Here is a 25,473-nt window from a genome sequence, read left to right as displayed (position 1 = left end):
GGTAGGATAGTCCGTTTTACGAGGGTATGTTTGGCAGCATGAGTGAAGGAGGCTTTGTTGCAAAATAGGAAGCAGATTCTAGATTTAATTTTGGATTGGAGACGCTTAATGTGAGTGGAAGGACAGTTTACAGTCTAACCAGACACCTAGGTATTTGTAGTTGTCCACATATTCTAGGTCAGAACCGTCCAGAGTAGTGATGCTAGTCGGGCGGGAGGGTGCGGGCAGCGATCAGTTGAAGAGCATGCGCTTAGTTTTACTAGCATTTAAAAGCATTTGGAGGCCACAGAAGGAGTGTTGTATAGCGTTGAAGCTCGTTTGGAGGTTTGTTAGCACAGTGTCCAAAGAAGGGCCAGATGTATACAGAATGGTGTCAGTGGCGGCCCAGAATATATTCTGTATTCTGCAGTGAGCCTGCATGTTACGGGTACTCTAGTTTTAATGGTCTTTGCAGATGTTTTAGTTATTGAAGCCTGCAGTGCTATTTGTCCTCTAGTCTGTTTCTCTCTCTTGGATATGTTCCAGTGACCCCAGTTGCCTTGGGAACATCGGAGCCTTTTGTTCGATTAATCATTGTCCTGAGAATAGGAAAACATAACACCGACAAACACGGGCTATTTTTTTCCTCAATCGTTGCATAATTCATATTGAATGTGTTTTATATGTAGATAAAACCAAGAATGAGGGAAAGGTGGATACCTAGTCAGTTGTCCAACTGAAATGTGTCTTCCGCATTTAACCCAACCCCTCTGAATCAGAGAGGTGCGGGGGAACAGTGGGTTAACTGTCTTGCTCAGGGGCAAAACAACAAATCTTTACCTTGTCAGCTCGGGGATTCGATCCAGCAACCTTCCGGTTACTGGCCCAACGCTCTAACTACTAGAATAACACTGCTGTGTGTGCGCATTTGTTTACGCATTTACAAGTATCTGTCCATTCATCCGTCCAGCCGTCCTTTTATACATGCACGTGTACCATAGCCCTCTGTCTGGTATAACCCTCTTCTATTCCATTGCTCAACGTTCACCAGGAGTCTTAGGGGTGATGATACGGCCCAGGACTCTGTGCCAGCTCATTACGGTGACGGGAACAGGTCTGGAGAGTGGCAGTCCTGAAACCCTGGAAATGGAGGTCCTTACAACGGAAGGCAGAGGTACTTCTATATGTGGTTGTATCCCAAGTGGCACCCTATTCCCTATGGGCCCTGGTCAAAAGTAGTGCACTATGTGGGCAATCGGTTGCCTTTTAGGACGTAGCCAGTTTGTTACAAGTGAATGTTTTCCAGTGAACTGATATGCTCATTGAGGTGAGGACTGAAATCTTCTAACTCCCTCTGATAACCACTACGTCCATAACAGTGTTAGCCTGGTCCCATACTGTGCTGTAGCCAACTTGTCTTTATTGTTGCCATGCCTACATGTATGACAAAGCACATAATACACAGAGGAGTTGGATAAAGCACAAGCAGACTACCACCAGGGTCGTGTTCATTAGGCACTAAATGTAACAAAACTGAATGAAACAAGGAGAGGCTACTTTGACTTGTTCAATAAGAAATGTTTGCAGTTGAAACATTTTTTAAAATAATTTTCCATTGCATGCCCCAATGAACACGACCAAGGCCAGTGCAGTGTGTCTTACTGAATATATTTTATCATCTGATTAATCATATTCAATCATATGTTCCCCATAGATAGGTTGGCCAGCCATATGAGTGATGTCAGAGAGCAGGCAGATGAGAGGAGTGAGGAATCCATGCAGACCAACCTTCTGGTCAGGAACCGCTGGTCTGCCGCCACCCTGAGGGTCCTGTCCTCCATGCCCAGTCGCAGCGTCGGTGAGACAATCCTTTCGGTCACAAGCTGGTTTGTTAAGGGGAAACCTTCGGGGTTGTGTTTATTAGACACAGAAGGGAAGAAAACGGCTTGAAACCGTGAGGTACTACCTGAATTTCTCCAAATAAATGCTTGTTTTAGTTTGACTTTGCAAACGGTTTTGCGACGTTGTGCTCTAATGAAGAAGACCCAGACCAAAGAGACTATAGGTGATATTTTGAGAGCGCACAAAAATGTTGCAGTTCCTCTTGTATCTACCCTGTTACCCATGTGGCTCAGTTGGTAGAGCATAGCACTTGCAACGCCAGGGTTGTGTGTTCGATTCCTACCGGGGACCAGTATGAAAACGTATTCACTCACTACTGTAAGTCGCTCTGGACAAGTGTAAACGCACCACACACATTTTAAATACGTACAATGGTTCTGAAATCTACATCTATTGGGGGTATAATCCAATTATCTTGTTTTAATACCAGCAATGTTTTTGGATGGTCAAAATGGTACATGTACATTAATAAGTCATTAGAATAGTTTCCTGTCTCTTGTCTTACTGTGTCAGAAGTTTCAGAAAACTACTGGAGGAGAATATGGCCTACGTAAAAGCCACTGACCTCACAAGTGGTTGACGTTTGAATAAACTGCTGGGGTGTATTCATTAGTGCACACCGTAGCGAACCATGTATGCTGTGCAACAGAATACTTATTGGACAAGTTCAGGTTAGTCCCTCCCTGTTTCGGCCGTTTGTTTCCGTTTGGTTCCTAGTGAATACACCCAGGTAGTAAATGTAATCTTCCTCCTTTTAAACGTCAGGAAATGGTCTCTCCTCACTCAGGGCAGCAGAGTCGTCTTGAAATAATCTCCCAGTGCAACATCCGTTCTACTCAGCTGCGCAGGTACCACCGCCAGACCCAAGACGTTTCCCTCTCCTCCAGACCTAGTATCCGTGGCTATGGGATCGAGGCAGACTCTGAGGATGTCTGTGAGGAAGGTGAGTGCCATCCCCAAATCCACTTCACCATCCACCCCTGAAGGCAATAGTTTTTCACCAGCTTTGAGGGGCCTTCTACCATCCTCACTACAGACACAGGACAATGTGTATGGCATTTGAAACCAGACAGTTTTAGATCTTTTTACCAATGCTGTACGAGGTGAGCTCCTCTTGTTCAACCTTTGAATAGAGTGAACATTCCCTGACTGTCCCTCCGCTGGGAGTCAGTGTCTGTTTTGTGTGCTCTGCTGAGATGGCCTGTACCAACAAGAACGACTCTGCTGCTAAAAGTTAAAGATATCAAGGTTTGGTTAGAAAATGCTATACTGAACAAAAATATAAATGCAACATGCAGCAATTTCAAAGATTTTACTGAGTAACAGTTCATATAAAGAAATCAGTCAATTGAAATACATTTCATTTGGCCCTAATCTATCGATTTCATATGACTGGGAATCACAGTAGGTTTGTGGCACCTTAATTGGGGAGGACGGGCTTGTGGTTTTGGCGGAGCGGAATAAGTGGAATGGTATCAAACACATGTTTTTTTTTGTTAGTCACAGATTTGTTGGTCACCTATACCTTTAAAAAAAGGTAGGTGCGTGGATCAGAAAACCAGTCAGTATCTGGTGTGACCACCATTTGCATCATGCAGCACGACACATCTCCTTCACATAGACTTGATCAGGCTGTTGATTGTGGCCTGTGGAATGTTGTCCCACTCTTCAATGGCTGTGCGAAGTTGCTGGATGTTGGCGGGAGCTGGAACACACTGTTGTACATGTCAATCCAGAGCATCCCAAACATGCTCAATGGGTGACATGTCTGTTGAGTATGCAGGCCATAGAAGAACTGGGACATGTACAGCTTCCAGGAATTGTGTACAGATCCTTGCGATATGGGGCTGTGCATTATCATGTTGAAACGTGAGGTGATGGCGTTGGATGAATGGCACGACAATGGGCCTCAGAATCCCGCCACGATATCTCTGTGCATTCAAATTGCCATCGATAAAATGCAATTGTGTTTGTTGTCCATAGCTTATGTCTGCCCATACCATAGCCCCACCGCCACCATAGGGCACTCCGTTCACAACGTTGAAATCAACAAAACGCTTTCCCTCACGTCTGCCATCTGCCTGGTACTGTTGAAACCAGGATTCATCTGTGAAGAGCACACTTCTCCAGCATGCCAGTGGCCATCGAAGGTAAGCATTAGTCCACTGAAGTCGGTTACGATGCCAAACTGCAGTCCGGTCAAGACCCTGGTGAGGACAACGAGCACACAGATGAGCTTCCCTAAGACGGTTTCTGACAGTTTGTGCAGAAATTCTTCGGTTGTGCAATCCCACAGTTTCATCAGCTGTTGGTGTGGCAGGTCTCAGATGAGACCAGTTTCACCCGCAGATGAAGAAGCCGGATGTGGAGGTCCTGGGCTTTTGTGGTTACATGTGATCTGTGGTTGAGGCCGGTTGGATGTACTGACAAATTCTCTAAAACAATGTTGATAAATCGGTAGATGGTAGAGAAATTAACATTACATTATCTGGCAACAGCTCTGTTAGACATTCCTGCAGTCAGCATGCCAGTTGCATGCTCCCTTAATAGCCAGGCAAATACAAGCCTGTCTCTAATATTCGCCGGTTGTGTTCAGTGATTGAAGCAAATAAATGCCTGGGCTATTTAATTGAAGTTTTACGGTATCCTTTTAACTTTGTGTGGATTACAGAGACCAAGAGACAGGAGCTGGTCAACAATCTTCAGAGTCTGTCGGCCGGTGACCGTGTGCGTATGCTGCGTGCCACGCCCCTTAGTCTGGCTGAGAAGACTAAACTGAGGTGTGTGCCATATTCTCTTCATTGTTTGTAATTGATTATCTTAATTGTTCCAGGACACCATTTGCTTTACATGATGCCAATGTCAAATTTGACAACAAACTAATTACACGAAAGCTACTTAAACCCTTCTCTCTCATCATTGCTGAATCTTCAAAGACCCCTTTTACAGTCAACATCTCTCTTCAGGAAACGTGTATTCAGTGACAAAGTTGGACAGTCCCTCTTGAGCAGCCAGGTTCCCTGCTGTAGCCTCCTTAAGCGAGTGAGTATAACCAAGCTATCACTAGCATAAAACATGCTGTTGGCAATTTCATGGCTATCATTCAGATGTAAAATGTGAGGAAAGTGCTCCAAGCCTGACGTTAACCTCTGCACAGAGATGTTAGGCATGAAAGTAACTCTGCGTCCTGTGTCCACAGGCTTTGTATCACATCTTGTTCGGATGTCTCTTCATCGTCAGTTCCCTGCAGTTGTGGCAGGTGGCTTTGAAGAGGCTGGGCGGCCGCTTCGGCACTGGTGTGCTCTCCTACTTTCTCTTCATCAGGACTCTTCTGCTCTTCAACGTCTTCCTCTTCCTCATCAACGGCCTGTTCCTGGTGCTCCCCCAGGCCATCCACCCGCCCCTTCACACCCCCAGCTCCCACAGAGTCACAGGCCTGGAGCTGTTCACCGGCACGGTAAAATGAGGGATATGATTGGTTGGTTGATTTATGTTCATCCACAAGGTTTTGACTTTAATGTGATTCACTCTAAAGTTTAAACTCCACTGATCGTCCGAGCAAAATGTCACCGATTGCGTTAGGTTACAATTTCTGGCATGCCCCAAAATCTCTGCTGTGTGCGGTGAAAGCACAAAGTGGCTGTTGAGCCTCTACAGAGTACACCTAGTGGAGTGTAAATCCAGCCTATGCCAATAAAACAACTGCTGCTGACATACCTAGCAAAGTCACAACGCAATGCTCACGCATACAAATGTAAAGCACCTGCAAGAGCACTTCTATATCAAAACACTACATCAGTGTTGTCAGTCTGTTTCTGAAACCACACCACCTCTCTTCCCTCTCAGGGTTATCTCTCTAACTCTGTAATGTTTTATGGCTACTACACCAACTCCACCATCAACACCAGTTGTAGACCTGATGAAGCCACCGCCGGGACTGGCTGCAGCACCACCAGTGACCCTCACATGATGGCCTACAACATTCCCTTAGCCTACTTCTTCACCATCTGCATAACATTCTTTATCACCGGCATCGTCCTCGTTTACAGGTTGAACAACCGCCTCAAACCTTTTGAAGTGCTGATATAGGATCAGATTATCGTTTTTAGGCTGCGTTCACACAGGCAGTCCAATTCTGATATTATTGGCGAAAGATCTGATCTGATTGGTCAAAAGACCAATTACCGGCAAAATGTCAGAATTGGGCTGCCTGTGTAAACGCAGCCATTGATCATAACGTGAATACGACCCTGATCTATTCATTTGGAATCTCTTTGTTAGCCTGGTCCAAGATCTGTTTGTGCTCTATAGCCAACTGCTATGGTCCGTGTTGGTATGAAAATGCACATAAGAGTTGGCAGGACAGATCTGTGACCTTTTTCTCTTTGTTGGTCTTTCATGGGAATAATAAAATGTTTTCATTGTACTTGTCTTAGCATGTCCAAGTCCTTTGGGAGGAGTTTCCGTGTGTTCAAGTCTCAGGGAAACTTGGCCATAAAGGTCTTCTGCTCCTGGGATTTCAAAGTCAGCAAGAAGATGTCTGTCAGGCTGCAGTCGGAGAACATCACCACCCAGCTCAAGGTACGGTGCAGGATCATGTTCATTAGGGCTCACAATGAAAAAATACAAATACAATTCCAGCCCAAAAACTCAAATAAGCATTTCTTATTGGACAAATCCAGGTAGTCCCTCCCTGTTTCAGTCTGTTTATTCCATTTTGTGCCTAATGAACACGACCCAGGGGTTTCCAACTCCAGTGCTGGAGAACTATCGTCAACAGGTGTGCAAGTTTTTGACGAGCCCATCACTAATACACCTTATTCAGCCAAATGTGGTCCATGATTCACTGATCATTTGTTTTAGGTGTGATGATCCATGATCTTTAGTTTTAGGTGTGATGAGCCATGATCTGTAGTTTTAGGTGTGATGAGCCATGATCTTTTGTTTTAGGTGTGATGAGCCATGATCTTTTGTTTTAGGTGTGATGAGCCATGATCTTTTGTTTTAGGTGTGATGAGCCATGATCTTTTGTTTTAGGTGTGATGAGCCATGATCTTTTGTTTTAGGTGTGATGAGCCATGATCATTTGTTTTCGGTGTGATGAGCCATGATCATTTGCTGATCATTTGAATCAGGCATGTTTGAATCAGGCATGTTAGTGATGGGCAGGAGCAAAATCCTGCGTAGACTGTAACAAACAAAATAGAACAGATAGGATAGAGGCCTGATCAAGCTCATATTTTATGCTCACAGTCAGAGGCTGAATACCACTCCCAGTCCGTCAATTTGCCTCTGGTAGATCTGCATATCTACAGTGTCCTTTAGGTTACTGTTCTAGCTGGTATTGAAATACACACAGGATGTAGGTCTAGGTGTTTGGGGTGTAGCATGTCTATAGAAAGCTACATTCTTGCCCAGTGTCAACAGAAAATTAACAAGAATATGCAACCATTTTAACATGTGCAAATAAGACTAAGTTAGCTACAAGGAACTACATTATGACGCATATTAAAATACTGACTGGGAAAGTTATTTTTCAGTGTTGGAGTTTCACTGACTCTACATTCATAAACACTGTTTGGCTACTGATGAAAATGAGCTGTATTGTTGGTTATTGTGTACTGTCCTTGTTAAATAAATAAACTGTCTCTTCGTTGTTTCCAGGAGCTGTTGTCGGAGGTGAAAGGCGGAGAGGAGGAGAAGGGCAGGCTGTCTGGGATGGCGGTGCACCTGCTAGCATGGAGCATTTCTCTGGGGAGCACCTTCTTCTGTGCACTCGGCATCCACTGCTTTGCCAAGCACATGCACCTGGTTAGTGTGTGTGTGTGTGTGTGTGGTAGGGAGGGGGGGGGGGGGGGACTCGTATCACACCATAGAACGCTATGCAAATCCAACCGCAGCTAAACTGTTGCACCCTGTTCACACTGCCGAGCCAAGCATGAGCTGCACTGGCCTGGCCTGGTTAGGCATCCTCTATAGCTGCTGGAACTGTGCTGGAGAGGACAATGTGGAAAGAAAACGGGCTATACGGACCAGCACAGTACGGTTCAGGTTTGCACAATAGGGGTATTACTGCCAGAGTTTCTTGTGGCTGCTCTCTCAAAGGTAGATGAGCCTTTACCAAGGAAAGAGAGAGAGCTTACTCTGTCACTGACCCACTGCTGCTGTCACACCAGCCCATTAGCTACCTTCCAATTTTCATACTAGCATACCACATAGAATACCCTGCCCAACACTGTACACAACTTCCTTTTAAGTAGAACATTAGTGGGTGGATATTGGCAATACATAACTTCCTTCTAAGTAGTGAGTTAGTGGGTGGATATTGGAAGAGGGCTATCGCCACTTTACTTTCAAGTATTGCCACAGTTTTTGGGGGATAGGGTTTTTTCTGAGTTTATCTCTGAGAATCAGACAGGAACGTTTTTTGTTTTGTTGAAGAATTATACTTTGGTGAGTCAACAGAGGAAATCACATTGTGAAATCAGAAAGCAGCTTAAGACATGTTGTTGCCTGCAAAACAAGACAGGGAGATGTCTCGGGGCCTACTCGAAGGGAATGCAACATTCTCAATGTTGGAGTAGGTCAGAAGCCTGGTCCCAGATCTGTGGTGTATAGCCCACTCCTATGGACTTTGTCATGCCAAATAACACAAACAGATCTGGAAGGACCAGACTATAGTCAGCGATATAGAGCCTTGCTTGTTCTTACCTTAATGTCTGTCTGCACTGCAGTGTTTCTACAGCCAGGTCCCAGATCTGTTTGTTCTGTATAGCCAACTCCTATGGTTGTACGTTTGACAATGACCATAGGAGTTGAGAAGATCTGCGACCACTGCCCACCCAACTAATATTCATAGCAACAATGTTCTGAACATTGTGCCCAAAGGATAACTCCAGCACCCCTGGTCTCTACTGTAGGCCTATGCAACACTCCTACTATTTTGTTACACTCTCTCTTCTTGACAAGACAGTCCTTTGTTTAATGTTTTTTCCTTCAATATGACCAGAGGAGACTTGAGGATGTAGAGGGGGAGGTCAGTTTGGTGCATGAGGCTCGTCTGCTGGCTCTGCCTGGGGTTGTGTCCTGTGGGAACCTGCTCCTCCCTGGTCTCTTCAACCTCGTGTCTTGGATGGAGAACTTCAACTCGCCCATTGTACGTCTCTATGTTTCCATCTTCAGGTAAATACCACTAGAACTGCGTTCAGAGATGTTCAGTGTTTAACACATATTAGTACATTCTGGTAAGTTCCAGAGTTCTAATATTTTTCCCAGAAATCCTGGTTGAAGGATTCTGGATTTCCTGCTTATTCCCTCCTGATTCTGGGAATCTTCCAGCTGGGATTTCTGGAGAAACAGCTAATTTGGGTGAAAATGAAAAATGTACAACCCTGGTTGTCCATCAAATTAAGTTGGTGAATTATCTTACCAAAGCTAATGTCACAATCTAATATGAATGGAAATATGTAAATTACATGTTACTTAGCCTATATTTACCATTAATTTTGGATTGTGACATTAACAGGCTACCGAGTGGCGCAGCGGTCTAAGGCACTGCATCTCAGTGCTTGAGGCGTCACTACAGACACCCTGGTTTGATTCCAGGCTGTATCACAACCAGCTGTGATTGGGAGTCCATAGGGCGGCTCACAATTGGCCCAGCGTCGTCCGGGTTTGGCCGGTGTAGGCCGTCATTGAAAATAAGAATTTGTTCTTAACTAACTTACCTAGTTAAATAAAGATGACATTTTAAAACCGTTTTGGGGTTGAAGCATACTGCTAGCTCTACACAACCGCTAGTGTGGAATGTGGACAAATCTTGATATTAGACTACAGACATCTGACGAGTGTAATGTCCCTTCTTAATTCAAAGCATGACTGACAAGCAACAAACGTTCAGAAAACGATCTAAGGAGGTTCAAATGTATGCATATTTCTCCAGTGACATTCCCATGTAATCAAGTAGCACAGGGAACATTTTGTTGGCTCTTACGTGGACAGAAAGCCAATCCAACAAGTGCCTGTATCGGTACATGGTGCACAGTGGAAACCAATGGGAGGTATTCTGAATGTCTTGTGAAGTTTCGTCTTGAGTTAAGTGGGGGGTTATTTCGGATGTCAAGTTAACTGGTCTGTACATGAGCCCATAACACAATCACAAGATGTTTCACACAGACACAACCATTGAGTCTTGTTTACTTTTCATCATATTTAAAAAAAATATATTAAAAAAATAAGATACCATTTGGATAGTAGTAGAGGGTGCTCAACCAACGTGAGTCGAGGTGCAACCTAAAAATGTGTAAACATCATTGGACAGGAAAAGGCCCAACGCTGGCTCACCATTCAAAAGTCTTAGTTTTATTAGGCAAGTTTAAAAGATTGACATTTCGGCTTTCAGAATAATCACAAAGGGAATGGACAAGTTTTCATATAGGGCATGGGGAAGACAGTTAGGGAGAACCTGCTTCAGCTGATGGTGCTAATGAGAGACAGTGGTGGACCGTACAGGGTGGTACTCAGGGTGTGGGTTACTATGGTCAATGTCTCCACCTAGTGATGAAACACAGAAGTGGAAGACGTAAAAATCTATTGGAAAACTGGGCAAGTTGTTTTTCAACAGCGGTAGGGGAAATTGATAAAAATAAATGTTGGATATTGGAAAATAAACAGGGCTAAGCAAAACTAGGGATAGCAACAAAGAAACCATCAACAGCTTAGGCAAAGAGGTCTAACAACTGGTTTGGACAACAGTTAGTGAGCTAGTAAGCTCCCTCCATGTGTAAACAAGAAGTACAAATGGGAGGGTGTTGTCAATGGACCAACAAAGGGATGAGGCCCTTCACAAAAGTATACTATACTACAGATACCATAACTTCAGAGTAAACATTTTTAGATGCTCCTATCAAAGTGGTTAACAGAGGCCCAATAGGAGTGTGTGTGTGTGTGTGTGTGTAATAAAGCTCTCCATCCAACGGCCAAAGTAGTACAGCAGGGTCATGTTCATTAGGCATCAAACGGAAGGAAATGAACTGAAACAGAGGGACTACTTGCTGTCTTTAAAGCTAATTTCCTGCAATTCTACATGTCTAATGTGTGTTCATATGATAAATGAGTGACTCAACAAAGTCAATGGGGGCCCTGGACACGTAATCCAGCCACGATAACTGCAAGCTTTAGATAGGTAAATTAGGCTAAACAGTTATCTAGCTGACATGTAGCTGGTTAGCCTAACTTACCTACAGTGCATTCAGAAACTATTCTGACCCCTTGACTTTTTACACATTTGTTACGTTACAGCCTTATTCTAAAATTGATTCAGTTGTTTTTCCCCCCTCAATCTACACACAATACCCCATAATGACAAAGCAAAAACAGGTTTCTAGAATTTGTTTGAAATGTATAAAAAATGTAAACTGAAATATCAGATTTACCTAAGTATTCAGACCCTTTACTCAGTACTTTGTTGAAGCAGCTTTGGCAGTAATTACAGCTTTGATTCTTCTTGGGTATGACGCTACAAGCTTGGCACACCTGTATCTGGGAAGTTTCTCCCTTTCTTCTCTGTAGATCCTCTCAAGCTCTGTCAGGTTGGATGGGGAGCGTTGCTTCGCAGTTATTTTCAGGTCCTTTCCAGAGATGTTCGATCAGGTTCAAGTTCGGACTCTGGCTGGGCCACTCAAGGACATTCAGAGATGTCCCGAATCCACTCCTGCGTTGTCTTGGCTGTGTGCTGAGGGTTGTTGCCCTGTTGGAAAGTGAACCTTCACCCCAGCCCGAGGTCCTAGGCGGTCTGGAGGAGGTTTTCATCAAGGATCTCTCTGAATTTTGCACCGTTCATCTTTCCCTTGATCCTGACTAGTTCATGCTGCTGAAAAACATCCCCACAGCATGATGCTGCCACCACCATACTTCACTGTAGGGATGGTGCCTGGTTTCCTCCAGACTTGACGCTTGGCATTCAGGCCAAAGAGTTCACTCTTGGTTTCATCAGACCAGAGAATGATGTTTCTCATGGTCTGAGAGCCTTTTGGCAGACTCCAAGCTGACTGTCATGTGCCTTTTTACTGAGGAATGGCTCCCGTCTGGCCTCTCTACCATAAAAGCCTGATTGGTGGAGTGCTGGAGCGATCGTTGTCCTTCTGGAAGGTTGTCCCATCTCCACAGAAGAACTCCAAACTTCCTCCATTTAAGAATGATGGAGGCCACTGTGTTCTTGGGGACCTTCAATGCTGCAGACATTTTTTGGTACCCTTCCCCAGATCTGTTCCTCTACACAATTGTGTCTCGAAGCTCTACGGACAATTCCTTTGACCTCATGGCTTGGTTTTTGCTCTGACATGCACTGTCAACTGTGGGACGTTATATAGACTGGTGTGTGCCTTTAACACAGGTGGACTCCAATCAAGTTTTAGAAACATCTCAAGGATGATCAATGGAAACAGGAAGCACCTGAGCTCAATTTCGAATTCAAATTACTCACGTAAGAACCAGTTTTCACTTTGTCATTATGGGGTATTGTGTGTAGATGAGTTTTATTTATTTAATCCATTTTTAGAATAAGGCTGCAACAAAATGTGTAAAAAGTCAAGGGGTCTGAATACTTTCTGAATGCAGTGTGTCTATCTTACATGGGCTAGTAGTTTAACAACGGAACATTTGTCAGCTGTAAATAGCTGTAGGTCTGTCAGTGAATGACAGAAGAAGAAAACTGCCCATACACTTACACATTTCCAAATTGTGCATTCTATTATAACTCAACAGCAGCAAGTTGAAAGCCTGACTATGTTCCCCCCCCAAAAAAGTCAGGACCCGCTGTGTGTATTGACCCCGTTCTGGGTCCGGACCACGGTCCTCCATTTGAGTATGGCTGGGCTAAACGGACCTTAAACAGCACTCTTACTCTGAGACACTTGATACTGTACATCCTGTTTCTATACAGGAACTTACTGCTGAAGGTGAGCATTCTTGGAGTACTGTGTTACCATTGGCTGGGGAAAATTGCAGCTGAACCACAGCAACATGGTCTGCAGGTAAGACACCTGATACTTGTCACCATGCTGTCTGTCATAAAACAACATGTCACCTTCAAATGAAGGTCCAATTTCATGGAAACATTAGTAGCTAAGAAATTATGGCCCAAAGTAGTAGTAGTGGTCCAACTCAGGGTGTCATACAAAAGATGTACCTCCCTCCTCAGCTTAACTATTTCCGCATGACCCTCCCCTTTTCACTGTAAAATAAATTGCACACCCTCCCCCCTCATAGAATTAACTCAAAATAATGTTTACGACCACAAATCACAATAACTGTATTAACCCTGTGTTTATAAACATGGATATCAACTTTGCCACTTCAGCATGCTTTTGTGGCACGATTGATGCCATGCAGGTTGAGGGTTGGCCGACCACCACGGAGCTCCCTGTCTGTTTCATTACACTACCATCAGAGCCGGATGCAGACAATGATCAGCTAGGGGGAAATCAGATTTAACATTTTAATACCATATGTATAGCTATGTCAAATATATGCGACACATTTTCCACCAACAGGTTTCTGTGCCAATGCACCACACAACCAATAAACAAAGCATACCAACTTCATGTATTTCAATATCATGGTTTGTGTTTTCAACACCACAACAGATAGACTGACAATCTTGACCAACTGGAAATACATCCCTCCCTACCTTGTAGGCCTACCCACTATTGAACGCTTGTGTTGACAATCTCCGAATGTCATTAAACTGTCATTTTGGTGTTTTGTAACAGATGTCTCTTTCCATTTGTCAAATGGCCGTTGCACAGTTTGGATTGATAGATTTTTTTAATTTATATTTGTCACAAGTCCTCAACTGGCAGCTTCAATAGTACCCACAAAACACTAGTCTCACGTCAACAGTGAAGAGACGACTCCGGGATGCTGGCCTTCTAGGCTGAGTTCCTCTGTCCATTGTCTGTGCTCTTTTGCCCATCTTAATCTTTTCTTTTTATTGGCCAGTCTGAGATATGGCTTTTTCTTTGTAACACTGTCTAGAAGGCCAGCATCCCGGAGTCGCCTCTTCACTGTTGACGTTGAGATTGTTGTTTTGCAGGTACTATTTAAAATTAAGCTGCCAGTTGAGGACTTGTGAGGCGTCTGTTTCTCAAACTAGACACTCTAATGTACTTGTCCTCTTGCTCAATTGTGCACCGGGGCCTCCCACTCTTTCTATTCTGGTTAGTGCCAGTTTGCACTGTTCTGTGAAGGGAGTAGTACACAGCGTTGTACGAGATCTCCAGTTTCTTGGCAATTTCTCACATGGAATAGCCTTCATTTCTCAGAACAAGAATAGACTGACGAGTTTCAGAAGAAAGTTCTTTGTTTCTGGCCATTTTGAGCCTGTAATCGAACCCACAAATGCTGATGCTCCAGATACTCAACTAGTCTAAAGAAGGCCAGTTTTATTGCTTCTTTAATCAGCACAACAGTTTTCAGCTGTGCTAACATAATTGCAAAAGGGTTTTCTAATGATCAATTAGCCTTTTTAAAATTATAAACTTGGATTAGCTAACACAACGTGCCATTGGAACACAGGAGTGATGGTTGCTGATAATGGGCCTATGTAGATATTCCATACAAAATCAGCCGTTTCCAGCTACAATAGTAATTTACAACATTAATAATATCTACACAGAAACAAAAAAAATGTTTTCTTTCAAGGACATTTTGAAATGGCCCCAAACTTTGAACGGTAGTGTGTGTGTGTGTGTGTGTCACACAGTACAAAGATTTTTAAGTGACCGGTATTGCACAATAAAGTCGGTGACTTATTTTACATTGTGGTCCCTATTTTTAACAAATACATTTACATAGATACAGACACATTACAGCGATACAGGCACATTAGAGAAGACAACAAAATGCTTGACATCCGTATGAGGGGGAAGTTTAAGTGCAATTCTTACAAGCTTGTTTTGGCTGGTCTGTAGCTTATTCTTTAGATGTTTGGGACTGCTGGTGAACCATGATGTGCAGCATAATCAAAGTGACACTGGACTAGCGCACTTGCCAGACTCTTTATGGTGTCTAGCTAGGTTTCCATCCAATTGGCATCAGATTTTCATGTTAATATTCTGTAATCTGCATCAAAACTATATGCTCATTTTCCCATCAGAGTTGTTTCCATCATTTACTTTTACAGTTAAATTCCCATGTACCAAATAAAAAATAAATAAAGTGAAATGGGTTTCCATGGCATTTTCAACTCTAGGCCTACTGATGGCTGTGTCACAAAGTCTGCGTAGCTGTAGTGAATGTACCAACTCTAGTACTGGCACATGCACTGTAGCCAGCAGCTCGTAGATACAGTGGGTGTATAGCTTACTACATGATGAGATCATTTATATTTGTCAAACATCAGCCAATCATCGATCATCATGTCACCAGAATAAGACCCTCGATATTTATTGAAAAGGAGCATCAAGCTCATCACTGTGCACTTTCACTCCCGGTGAAGTTTATCACAACTTATTTCATCTGTAGCCTAATAAACAGCATGCGTTCCCATGACGTCGTGACGTTTTTTTTTATCCAACATGTACTTTACTTGCATTAAAAGGTTGGATGGAAACCTGGTTAATGTCAAGCCATTTTGACGATGCTGGAATGATATTTTGGACAAATGTGCGCAGATCTACAGGAGAGTTTTGAAGTAGCCTAATCAGATTAAAACATTGACTGGGTGTGTTAATTCCACATATAAAAGGTAATGCATGTTAAAAGTAAAATTATAAATATTTAGGCTACATTAAAGCATTGGTTCTTGATGTAGATTGATGAAGGGGGAAAAAACGATTTAATCCATTTTAGAATAAGGCTGTAAAGTAACAAAATGTGGAAAAAGTGAAGGGGTCTGAACTTTCTGAATGCACTGTAGGTGCGTGAGGAATAGTAGCTTGGATTGCAGAGGAGTCAGAGCACACATGAATCTTTCCTGAATAACTGAGCCTGCCAGGAGAATACTGTATGTGGCCATATTTTATAATAGGACGACTTGGGAGAAGGAGGATCTGCAACAGATAACACATCTCAGGATCAGAAGTCAAAATACAGCCAGACTAGTCTACTACTGTGCATTTCTAGACCTTTTAAACTGTCCAGAGTAGACCCACAACTGATCCAAATGGAATGAAACATTCAAATCACAGGGCTTTTGCGTCATTAATCGAGTTACTGTACATATTCACTGCAGCCTAGTGTAGAATGTTGTGCTCACTTGAAAACAATAATGCAATTATTAATTGCATTGTAGTGTTGTGGTCTAGGTGGGATCATTCTATTGTCCCTTAATAACAAGATCAAGAGGTGAGCTTTTTGACCTGTGTGTTTCATGGCTTCACTGTTGTAAAACTGACCATCCTGCCGATCCTCGACTTCGGCGATGTCATTTACAAAATAGCCTCCAATACCCTACTTAATAAATTGGATGCAGTCTATCACAGTGCTATCCGTTTTGTCACCAAAGCCCCATATACTACCCACCACTGCGACCTGTACTCTCTCGTTGGCTGGCCCTCGCTTCATACTCGTTGCCAAACCCACTGGCTCCAGGTCATCTACAAGACCCTGCTAGGTAAAATCCCCCCTTATCTCAGCTCGCTGGTCACCATAGCAGCACCCACCTGTAGCACGCGCTCCAGCAGGTATATCTCTTTGGTCACCCCCAAAACCAATTCTTCCTTTGGCCGCCTCTCCTTCCAGTTCTCTGCTGCCAATGACTGGAACGAACTACAAAAATCTCTGAAACTGGAAACACTTATCTCCCTCACTAGCTTTAAGCACCAGCTGTCAGAGCAGCTCATAGATTACTGCACCTGTACATAGCCCATCTATAATTTAGCCCAAACAACTACCTCTTCCCCTACTGTATTTATTTATTTATTTTGCTCCTTTGCACCCCATTATTTCTATCTCTACTTTGCACATTCCTCCAATACAAATCTACCATTCCAGTGTTTTACTTGCTATATTGTATTTACTTCGCCACCATGGCCTTTTTTTTGCCTTTACCTCCCCTTATCTCACCTCATTTGCTCACATTGTGTATATATACTTATTTTTCTACTGTATGTTTGTTTTACTCCATGTGTAACTCTGTGTTGTTGTATGTGTCGAACTGCTTTGCTTTATCTTGGCCAGGTCGCAGTTGTAAATGAGAACTTGTTCTCAACTTGCCTACCTGGTTAAATAAAGGTGAAATAAAATAAAAAAAATGCGCAATGATGCACCCGGCCTCTCTGCTGCCTATCAGCTATTCCTTTTTGTTCTTCTGGATTCATATTGAAAATGTATGCAGCTTTTATGTGTGGTATGATTGCCATACGATCCAACTACAACTATTGTCACTGAATGGTGTACAGAGCGCAGAAAACCCTAGTGCATAAGGGAAGTACCAAAACTCCTTGATATAGGGGAGGCTCATCTGCTTGCATGAGGACATTTGGCAAGGATGGAAGAAATTATATTATAAAACCTGCAAAAGACAAATGTAAACCTGTGGAAAAAAACTCCCTACCCTCCCCTGTGCCCAATACAAAATATACATAAAAAAACTCACTACCCTCCCCTGTGCCCAATACAAAATATATATTTTAAAAACTCACTACCCTCCCCTGTGCCCAATATAAAAAAATACACAACCCTCCCCAAAGCACTTAAAAAATATATATATTTGTTGAAAAACCCTCCATTATTTTGGAACCCCCCCTCCACACACACACCACCTCCTAATGTAGGCCTTGCAAGTGAAGCAATTTTGCTGTCCCACAAAATGAGTTCCCATATTTGGGATAGTATAGACTCTTTCAGATGACAATTAGTCTGTTAATGAGTTCCCACCACAGTTGTCGTAATGTAACTTTTGGCATTGGTATCTTGGTCTGTTTCTACAGTGCTGGGAGAGTTTTGTTGGTCAGGAGCTGTATCGTTTCCTGCTCGTGGATTTCATATTCACGGTTCTCTACACAGTCTTCGGAGAATTTATTTGGAAGTAAGAAGTGTTTTGTGGTAATAATTCCTGTAAGATGTACTGATACTCCCCTCTGTAACCCCATGTTGTGGAGATTTGTTTGTGTTAACCTACAGTACCAGTCAAAAGTTTGGACACACCTACTACTTTGAAAACGTTTTTCTTGATTTTTTACTATTTTCTACATTGTAGAATAAGAGTGAAGCCATCAAAACTATAAAATAACACATATGGAAACGTAGTAACCCAATGTTTTTTTAACAAATCTAAATATATTCTTCAAAGTAGCCACCCTTTGCCTTGATGACAGCTTTGCACACTCTTGGCATTCTCTATGTAGTCACCTGGAATGCAGTTCAATTAAAAAGTTAATTTCTGTAATTTATTTTCTTCTTAATGCGTTTGAGCTAATCAGTTGTGTTGTGACAAGGTAGGGGGATGTATACAGAAGATAGCCCTATTTGGTAAAAGATCAAGTCCATATTATTGCAAAAACAGCTCAAATAAGCAAAGAGAAACAACAGTCCATCATTACTTTTTAAGACATTAAGGTCAGTCAACCCGGAACATTTCAAGAACTTTGAAAGTTTCTTCAAGTGCAGCCGCAAAAACCATCAAGCGCTATGATGAAACTGGCTCTCATGAGGACCGCCACAGGAAAGGAAGACCCAGAGTTACCTCTGCTGCAGAGGATAAGTTCATTTGAGTTACCAGCCTCAGAAATTGCAGCCCAAATAAATGCTTCAGAGTTCAAGTAACAGACACATCTCAACATCAACTGTTCAGAGGAGACTGAGTGAATCAGGCCTTCATGGTCGAATTGCTGCAAAGAATCCACTACTAAAGGAAACCAATAAGAAGAAGACTTACTTGGGGCAAGAAACACGAGCAATGGACGTTAGACCGGTGGAAATCTGTCTTTTGGTCTGATGAGTCCAAATGTTGAGATTTTTGGTCCCAACCGCCGTGTTTTTGTGAGACGCAGAGTAGGTTAATGGATGATCTCCGCATGTATGGTTCCCAACGTGAAGCATGGAGGAGGAGGTGTGGGGGTGCTTTGCTGGTGACACTTGTGGTGGTTAATTTCTGTATTACCAAATGAGGAGAGGCAAACTTCACACACAAGTTATACTTAAACTACATCTTTAATAATAAGAGCTTTGCAATAGCAATGACTTTCAATGATGTCACTTTCAATGGTTCATTAGAAATGGTGCAACACAATGGATACTGAGATCTTTTATAGCAAAGATACACTCCTCTCAACCTACGTGACGAACAACAGATACATAGAATGGTCACAAGGTTAAGATTTGTATGAAAGGTATCTATAATACATAGCAGACAGCAACTGCTGTGTCAACAGTTTTCATTGTATAGACCAGTGTCTGGTCCTCCTACTCCAAACTGGAACCGTCTCTCCCTGGTACGGTATAGAACAGAAACATTAACTCATGTTATCTGGAATGCTCTTTAGGTTTTATCACCCAAAGACATCGTAAATCTCCTCTGTCAGTGTTATCTCATAGAGGCCCATCCTCAGTAGAACACACACACAATAGTTAACAGAACACTCTATTCTGTCGAATAAAACAACCATTATAATGCAATACAAGCATTATAACACAATCTTGCAATTTCCACGACACACTGTCAGTGATTTATTTAGAATTCAAGGCACACTTAAACAGCATTGCTACCACAGCATTCTGCAGAGATATGCTATCCCATCTGGTTTAAACTTTGTGGGAAATTTACCCAACACACCTCCAGGCTGTGTAAGGGCTATTTGGCCAAGGAGGAGAATGATGGAGTGCTGCATCAGATGACCTGGCCTCCACAATCACCCGACCTCAACCCAATTGACATGGTTTGGGATGAGTTGGACTGCGGAGTGAAGGAAAAGCAGCCAACAAGTGCTCAGCATATGTGGGAACTCCTTCAAGACTGTTGGAAAAGCATTCCAGGTGAAGCTGGTTGAGAGAATACCATGAGTGTGCAAAGCTGTCAAGGCAAAGGGTGGCTGCTTTGAAGAATCTCAAACACTTTTTTGATTACTGTATGATTCCATATGTGTTATTTCATAGTTATGGCTTCACTATTATTCTACAATGTAGAATATTAGTAAAAATAAAGAAAAAACCTTGAATGAGTAGGTTTAGAATGAATGTGTCTAAACTTTTGACTGGTACTGTATATTCTACTATTTTCATAATCGCTCTACTTGCTCTTTGGAGATTCTATCTTGAAATATTTGAGTGACTGACCAGCTGAGCATGTTTTGGAGATGTTTATGTTGATAATTCATGTGCGATGTAACTGGTATTCTATTTTAATTTTCACTGTGCTTGCTCTCTGGGTAATTTGTGAGGAAGTGGGTAGTGAAGTTGTGCCAGAACTGCTTGAGCGGTTGTTTGTTTCATATTCACTGTGAGATGTACTGACACGACTGTTTTAATGTTGACTGTGCTCTCCAGTCTTTTGAAGAATGGTTCAAGAGTCCATTACCTTCATTAGTCAGACAGCTAAACAGTAACCAATACAGGTTTTTGTAGTATTTGTATATGATTGACTGCAAATATGACAAGAACAGAAATACATTCTGTATAGTATGTTCAAGTTGTAACTGCCAAAGTGTATTTGTGAAAGGGAAATTGTAAATAAGTATACATTTTTTATAGAAGTTATGCGTGGCAGACCTGCTGAACATGTTGTTTAGAATTCCTGTAAAATGTACTGATACTCCACTCCGTTTCCCCCCCGTAGGCTGTTTTCTCAAGGAGTGCTGAGGAGAAGGAGGAAGCCCGTGTTTGATATCGCCCGTAACGTACTCGAGCTCATCTATGGGCAAACCCTCACCTGGTAAAATGCCTGTTCGCATGCCATGAGTCGTCTCACCTCGTATCTCTGTGACATAATTGTTTTTGTCATGCTACGTTAGATGCTGCAGGTGCCGTCAGCCCTGGGTCGTCTCTCTCTTTCTTTTGATGATAATGTCATTGAGGTTTCTGTGGTATTTATGTCTCCTTCTGTCATCTTTTCCCACAGGCTAGGCGTGCTCTTCACTCCTTTACTCCCAGCTGTGCAGATCCTCAAGCTGTTGTTGCTGTTCCATATGAAAAAGGTAGGTAGGCCCCAGCTCAGAGCTCAACCAGTGTGACTATTTCAGTGACAGTGGTACACTCCTCAAAAGAGGTCAAACTATCATGTCTAAACTCTGCACTTGTCATAACCAGAGGCCCAAAAAGTGTTGACAAACGATTAGGTAAGTAAAGGTCCCGTCCAGAAACTTAAGGTCCCCAACTTAATTCCCACCCGTTCATGCTCTGTTTGCCTGTCTTCTCTCACCTTGTTCACTTTGGCCCGAGCCACTTCCTTCAGTTGAAAATGAATAGGATCCGCCATTTTGTTGCCAGCTATCGCACTCAGTGGAAACCTCAGCGGTGTTAGACTCATTAGTTTTTCTTCTTTTGTCGCTTTTCTCCCTCCTCAGAGCAGTCTACTGGTGAACTGCCAGGCATCCAGGAAGCCGTGGAGAGCCAGTCAGATGAGCACCCTCTTCATCTCTCTGCTGTGTTTCCCCTCCTTCCTCGGGGCCACCGTGTCTGTGACCTACACCATATGGACGTGAGTCTGTCCAACACACACACACACACACACACACACACACACACACACACACACACACACACACACACACACACACACACACACACACACAAATATATCAACCTATACCAAATATATCAACCTATACACATGCACCTTTTCACTTTTGAGTCTGTTGCTATGTTTCTCAAACATTTTTTTATGCTGAAATGTGAGTAAGTTACCATAGTTCTATTAGGGATATAATTTCTGAACTGAACATTTAAAAAAATGTCTGGAAGTCACCTTTTAAAATGCTACATCCCTTCAAAAGTACGCACCTCTGGAATTGTGCTGGGAAGGACAACATGAACAGAAAATATATTTGAGCCAGAACAGTACGCTTCAGGTTGACACTGCAGTATGTTGTGGTCCACATGTTGCTTCCACTCTTCCCTTCTCCCCCCCCATAGGATTAAGCCCTCCTCTGGCTGTGGTCCTTTCAGGAACCTCCCCTTCATGTTCCACTCAGGCAAACAGTGGGCCCAGGAGCTGAAGAGTACCAACCCCAAGCTGGCCTGGCTCAACTGGGTACACGGCTGCTTGGTGGAGAACCCCTTCTTCCTGTTCCTGATGGCAGGTGTCTTTCTGTGAGTCAGCATCCAACAAGGACGTTCTTTGGACTGCTCTGGATATTTCTTGTTATGTGCCGTTTGGCTGACACTATTATGCAAAGCCACTAACAGTACAGTGTATGTTTTAAGTGTGTTACGTTCACCTACCTGGCAGTTCATCTTTCCTCTCTTTTTTTTCAGAATGGTCATTTACGTTCAGACCCAAATTTTAGACGGCCAAAGGAAAATAATCAGTCTGCTACAGGATCAAATAGAAAATGTGTGTGTGTATATGTATAGACAAAAAAACTTGTTTCATTAAATATTCTTACAAAGAGTACTGTGATCTGTGTGTTGATGGTTACTCATCTGTTCCTTCTCATCACCAGGAGGGGAAGGACAAGAAGTTCTTAATTACTAGACTGCAGGCCGTCCATGAGAAGAGGCAGTATCCACTGTCCCCTTCCTCCAGGCCTCAGCCACAGGGCAGTGAGGTGAGTGATCCTGACTGCACCGTGTTCATTAGCGTACGCAACGGAAAATGTTCAGCAACAGAAAATGTAAATGTTCAGCAACAGAAAATGAAGTCCAGGTAGGCCCTCCCTGCTTGTGTGCTTTCTTCTGTTTGGTACCTAATGAACATGACCCTGTTGTATGACCTCCAAGAGCTGCTGCTATGATTAGTCTGTACCAAAACCCATGGTGTTGTCTTCTGACAGATCTGTCTTGTCCTGCAAACACAGATTCAGGTTGATATGTTAGTCTGAACAGATTCCGGTTGATATGTTAGTCTGAACAGATTCCGGTTGATATGTTAGTCTGAACAGATTCCGGTTGATATGTTAGTCTGAACAGATTCCGGTTGATATGTTAGTCTGAACAGATTCCGGTTGATATGTTAGTCTGAACAGATTCAGGTTGATATGTTAGTCTGAACAGATTCAGGTTGATATGTTAGTCTGAACAGATTCCGGTTGATATGTTAGTCTGAACAGATTCCGGTTGGTATGTTAGTCTGAACAGATTCCGGTTGGTATGTTAGTCTGAACAGATTCCGGATGATTTGTTAGTCTGAACAGATTCCGGATGATTTGTTAGTCTGAACAGATTCCGGTTGATATGTTAGTCTGAACAGATTCCGGTTGATATGTTAGTCTGAACAGATTCCGGTTGATATGTTAGTCTGAACAGATTCCGGTTGATATGTTAGTCTGAACAGATTCAGGTTGATATGTTAGTCTGAACAGATTCAGGTTGATATGTTAGTCTGAACAGATTCCGGTTGATATGTTAGTCTGAACAGATTCCGGTTGGTATGTTAGTCTGAACAGATTCCGGTTGGTATGTTAGTCTGAACAGATTCCGGATGATTTGTTAGTCTGAACAGATTCCGGATGATTTGTTAGTCTGAACAGATTCCGGATGATATGTTAGTCTGAACAGATTCCGGTTGATATGTTAGTCTGAACAGATTCCGGTTGATATGTTAGTCTGAACAGATTCCGGTTGATATGTTAGTCTGAACAGATTCCGGTTGATATGTTAGTCTGAACAGATTCCGGTTGATATGTTAGTCTGAACAGATTCCGGTTGATATGTTAGTCTGAACAGATTCCGGTTGATATGTTAGTCTGAACAGATTCCGGTTGATATGTTAGTCTGAACAGATTCCGGTTGATATGTTAGTCTGAACAGATTCCGGTTGATATGTTAGTCTGAACAGATTCCGGTTGATATGTTAGTCTGAACAGATTCCGGTTGATATGTTAGTCTGAACAGATTCCGGTTGATATGTTAGTCTGAACAGATTCCGGTTGATATGTTAGTCTGAACAGATTCCGGTTGATATGTTAGTCTGAACAGATTCCGGTTGATATGTTAGTCTGAACAGATTCCGGTTGATATGTTAGTCTGAACAGATTCCGGTTGATATGTTAGTCTGAACAGATTCAGGTTATTTGTGGAGTTTTCTTTTAAATATTACATCGGTTTCCCTTATGTCATTTCAGGTTTAATATGTTTTGATGGAAGATTCAATTATTCCGGAGTCTTCATTGGATGCTGCATGTTGAATTTTGGACTCCCATCACATCAAGGATATTTGGCTGCTATCAACGAGTCAAAGTGAACTCAAAGTGGAGTGATGTGTGTGGTGAAGGACATTGAGCCATTTCTTGTAGAATGTAACTAAGACTGATATGTGTTCAAGAATATCGGAATGTAAAGTAACTGAGACTGATATGTATTCAAGACCATCGTAGGTGTGTTTTGTAATAGTATGGTATTTCCAATGTGGGCCATAAATGGCTAATTGCCTTTTCTGAATATATTTTTTAAAATATATTTATTGTATCTGGGCTGCCTGTCACCGCTTTCAAGCTTCAACAAAAATATAAATGCAACATGCAACAAATTCAACAATTTTACTGAGTTACAGTTCATATAAGGAAATCACTCAACTGAAATAAATTCATTAGGCCTAATCTGAATTTCACATGACTGGGCAGGGGCACAGTCATGGGTAGGCCTGGCCACCGGATTATTACATTGACACCCCCCTCCATTTGTTTTGTACACTGCTGCTACTCTCTGTTTATTATCTATGCATAGTCACTTCACCCCTACCTACATGTACAAATTACCTCTAACCAGTACCTCCTCACACTGACTCAGTACCGGTACCCCCTGTATATAGCCTCATTACTGTTATGTTGTTGTGTTACTTTTTATAATTTTTCCTTTAGTTTATTTTGTAAATATTTTCTTAACTCTTCTTGAACTGCACTGTTGGTTAAGGGCTTGTAAGTAAGCATTTCACAGGGACTATGGCGGTCTGCTCTAACCTCTCTGGGATCGTTCAGAACGCTAGCGTCCCACCTCGCCAACAGCCAGTGAAATTGCAGGGTGCCAAATTCAAACAACAGAAATCTCATAATTAAAATTCCTCAAACATACAAGTATTATACACAATTTTAAAAATAAACTTCTTGTTAATCCAGCCACAGTGTCCGATTTCAAAAAGGCTTTACGGCGAAAGCACACCATGCGATTATGTTAGGTCAGCGCCTAGTCACAGAAAACCATACAGCCATTTTCCAACCAAGGAGAGATGTCACAAAAGTCAGAGCGTTAAAATGAATCACTTACCTTTGATCTTCATCTGATGGCACTCCCAGGTCTCCATGTTAGACAATAAATGTTTGTTTTGTTCGATAAAGTTCATCTTTATGTCCAAATACCTCCTTTTTGTTCGCGCGTTTAGTCCAGTAATCCAAATGCACAAAGCACGGGCACAAAGTCCAGACGAAAAGTCAAAAAAGTTCCATTAAAGTTCATAGAAACATGTCAAACGATGTATATATAATCAATCTTTAGAATGTT

At 42.5% G+C, this 25,473-nt stretch overlaps 1 protein-coding gene across 1 annotated transcript; it reads left to right on the top strand.

The window, feature by feature from the left end:
- The first annotated feature begins 1,045 nt into the window (after positions 1-1,045).
- LOC120044690 (transmembrane channel-like protein 6) lies at positions 1,046-24,692 on the top strand. The gene is made up of 19 exons (XM_038989365.1): positions 1,046-1,153; positions 1,694-1,837; positions 2,669-2,824; positions 4,553-4,661; positions 4,848-4,923; positions 5,081-5,338; positions 5,728-5,930; positions 6,318-6,462; positions 7,546-7,692; positions 8,891-9,063; positions 12,824-12,914; positions 17,814-17,911; positions 20,657-20,752; positions 20,939-21,014; positions 21,384-21,517; positions 21,952-22,128; positions 22,294-22,372; positions 22,482-22,586; positions 24,102-24,692. The coding sequence occupies exons 1-19, from the start codon at positions 1,126-1,128 to the stop codon at positions 24,105-24,107; spliced, it is 2,301 nt and encodes a 766-aa protein (XP_038845293.1). The 5' UTR covers positions 1,046-1,125; the 3' UTR covers positions 24,108-24,692.
- Positions 24,693-25,473: the final 781 nt, after the last annotated feature.

This window comes from Salvelinus namaycush, chromosome 3, assembly GCF_016432855.1.
Source record: "Salvelinus namaycush isolate Seneca chromosome 3, SaNama_1.0, whole genome shotgun sequence".
NCBI lineage: Eukaryota > Metazoa > Chordata > Actinopteri > Salmoniformes > Salmonidae > Salvelinus > Salvelinus namaycush.
The sequence above is the reverse complement of the archived record's forward strand: the minus strand, read 5'-3'. Positions and strand labels throughout refer to the sequence as shown.

Excerpts from the sequence above, each read along its gene's own strand:
- LOC120044690 (XM_038989365.1), top strand. The coding sequence starts at position 1,126 with ATGGAGGTCCTTACAACGGAAGGCAGAG. Across the intron at positions 1,838-2,668 it reads CATGCCCAGTCGCAGCGTCG|GGCAGCAGAGTCGTCTTGAA; the intron begins GTGAGACAATCC and ends CTCCTCACTCAG. Across the intron at positions 5,339-5,727 it reads TGGAGCTGTTCACCGGCACG|GGTTATCTCTCTAACTCTGT; the intron begins GTAAAATGAGGG and ends CTTCCCTCTCAG.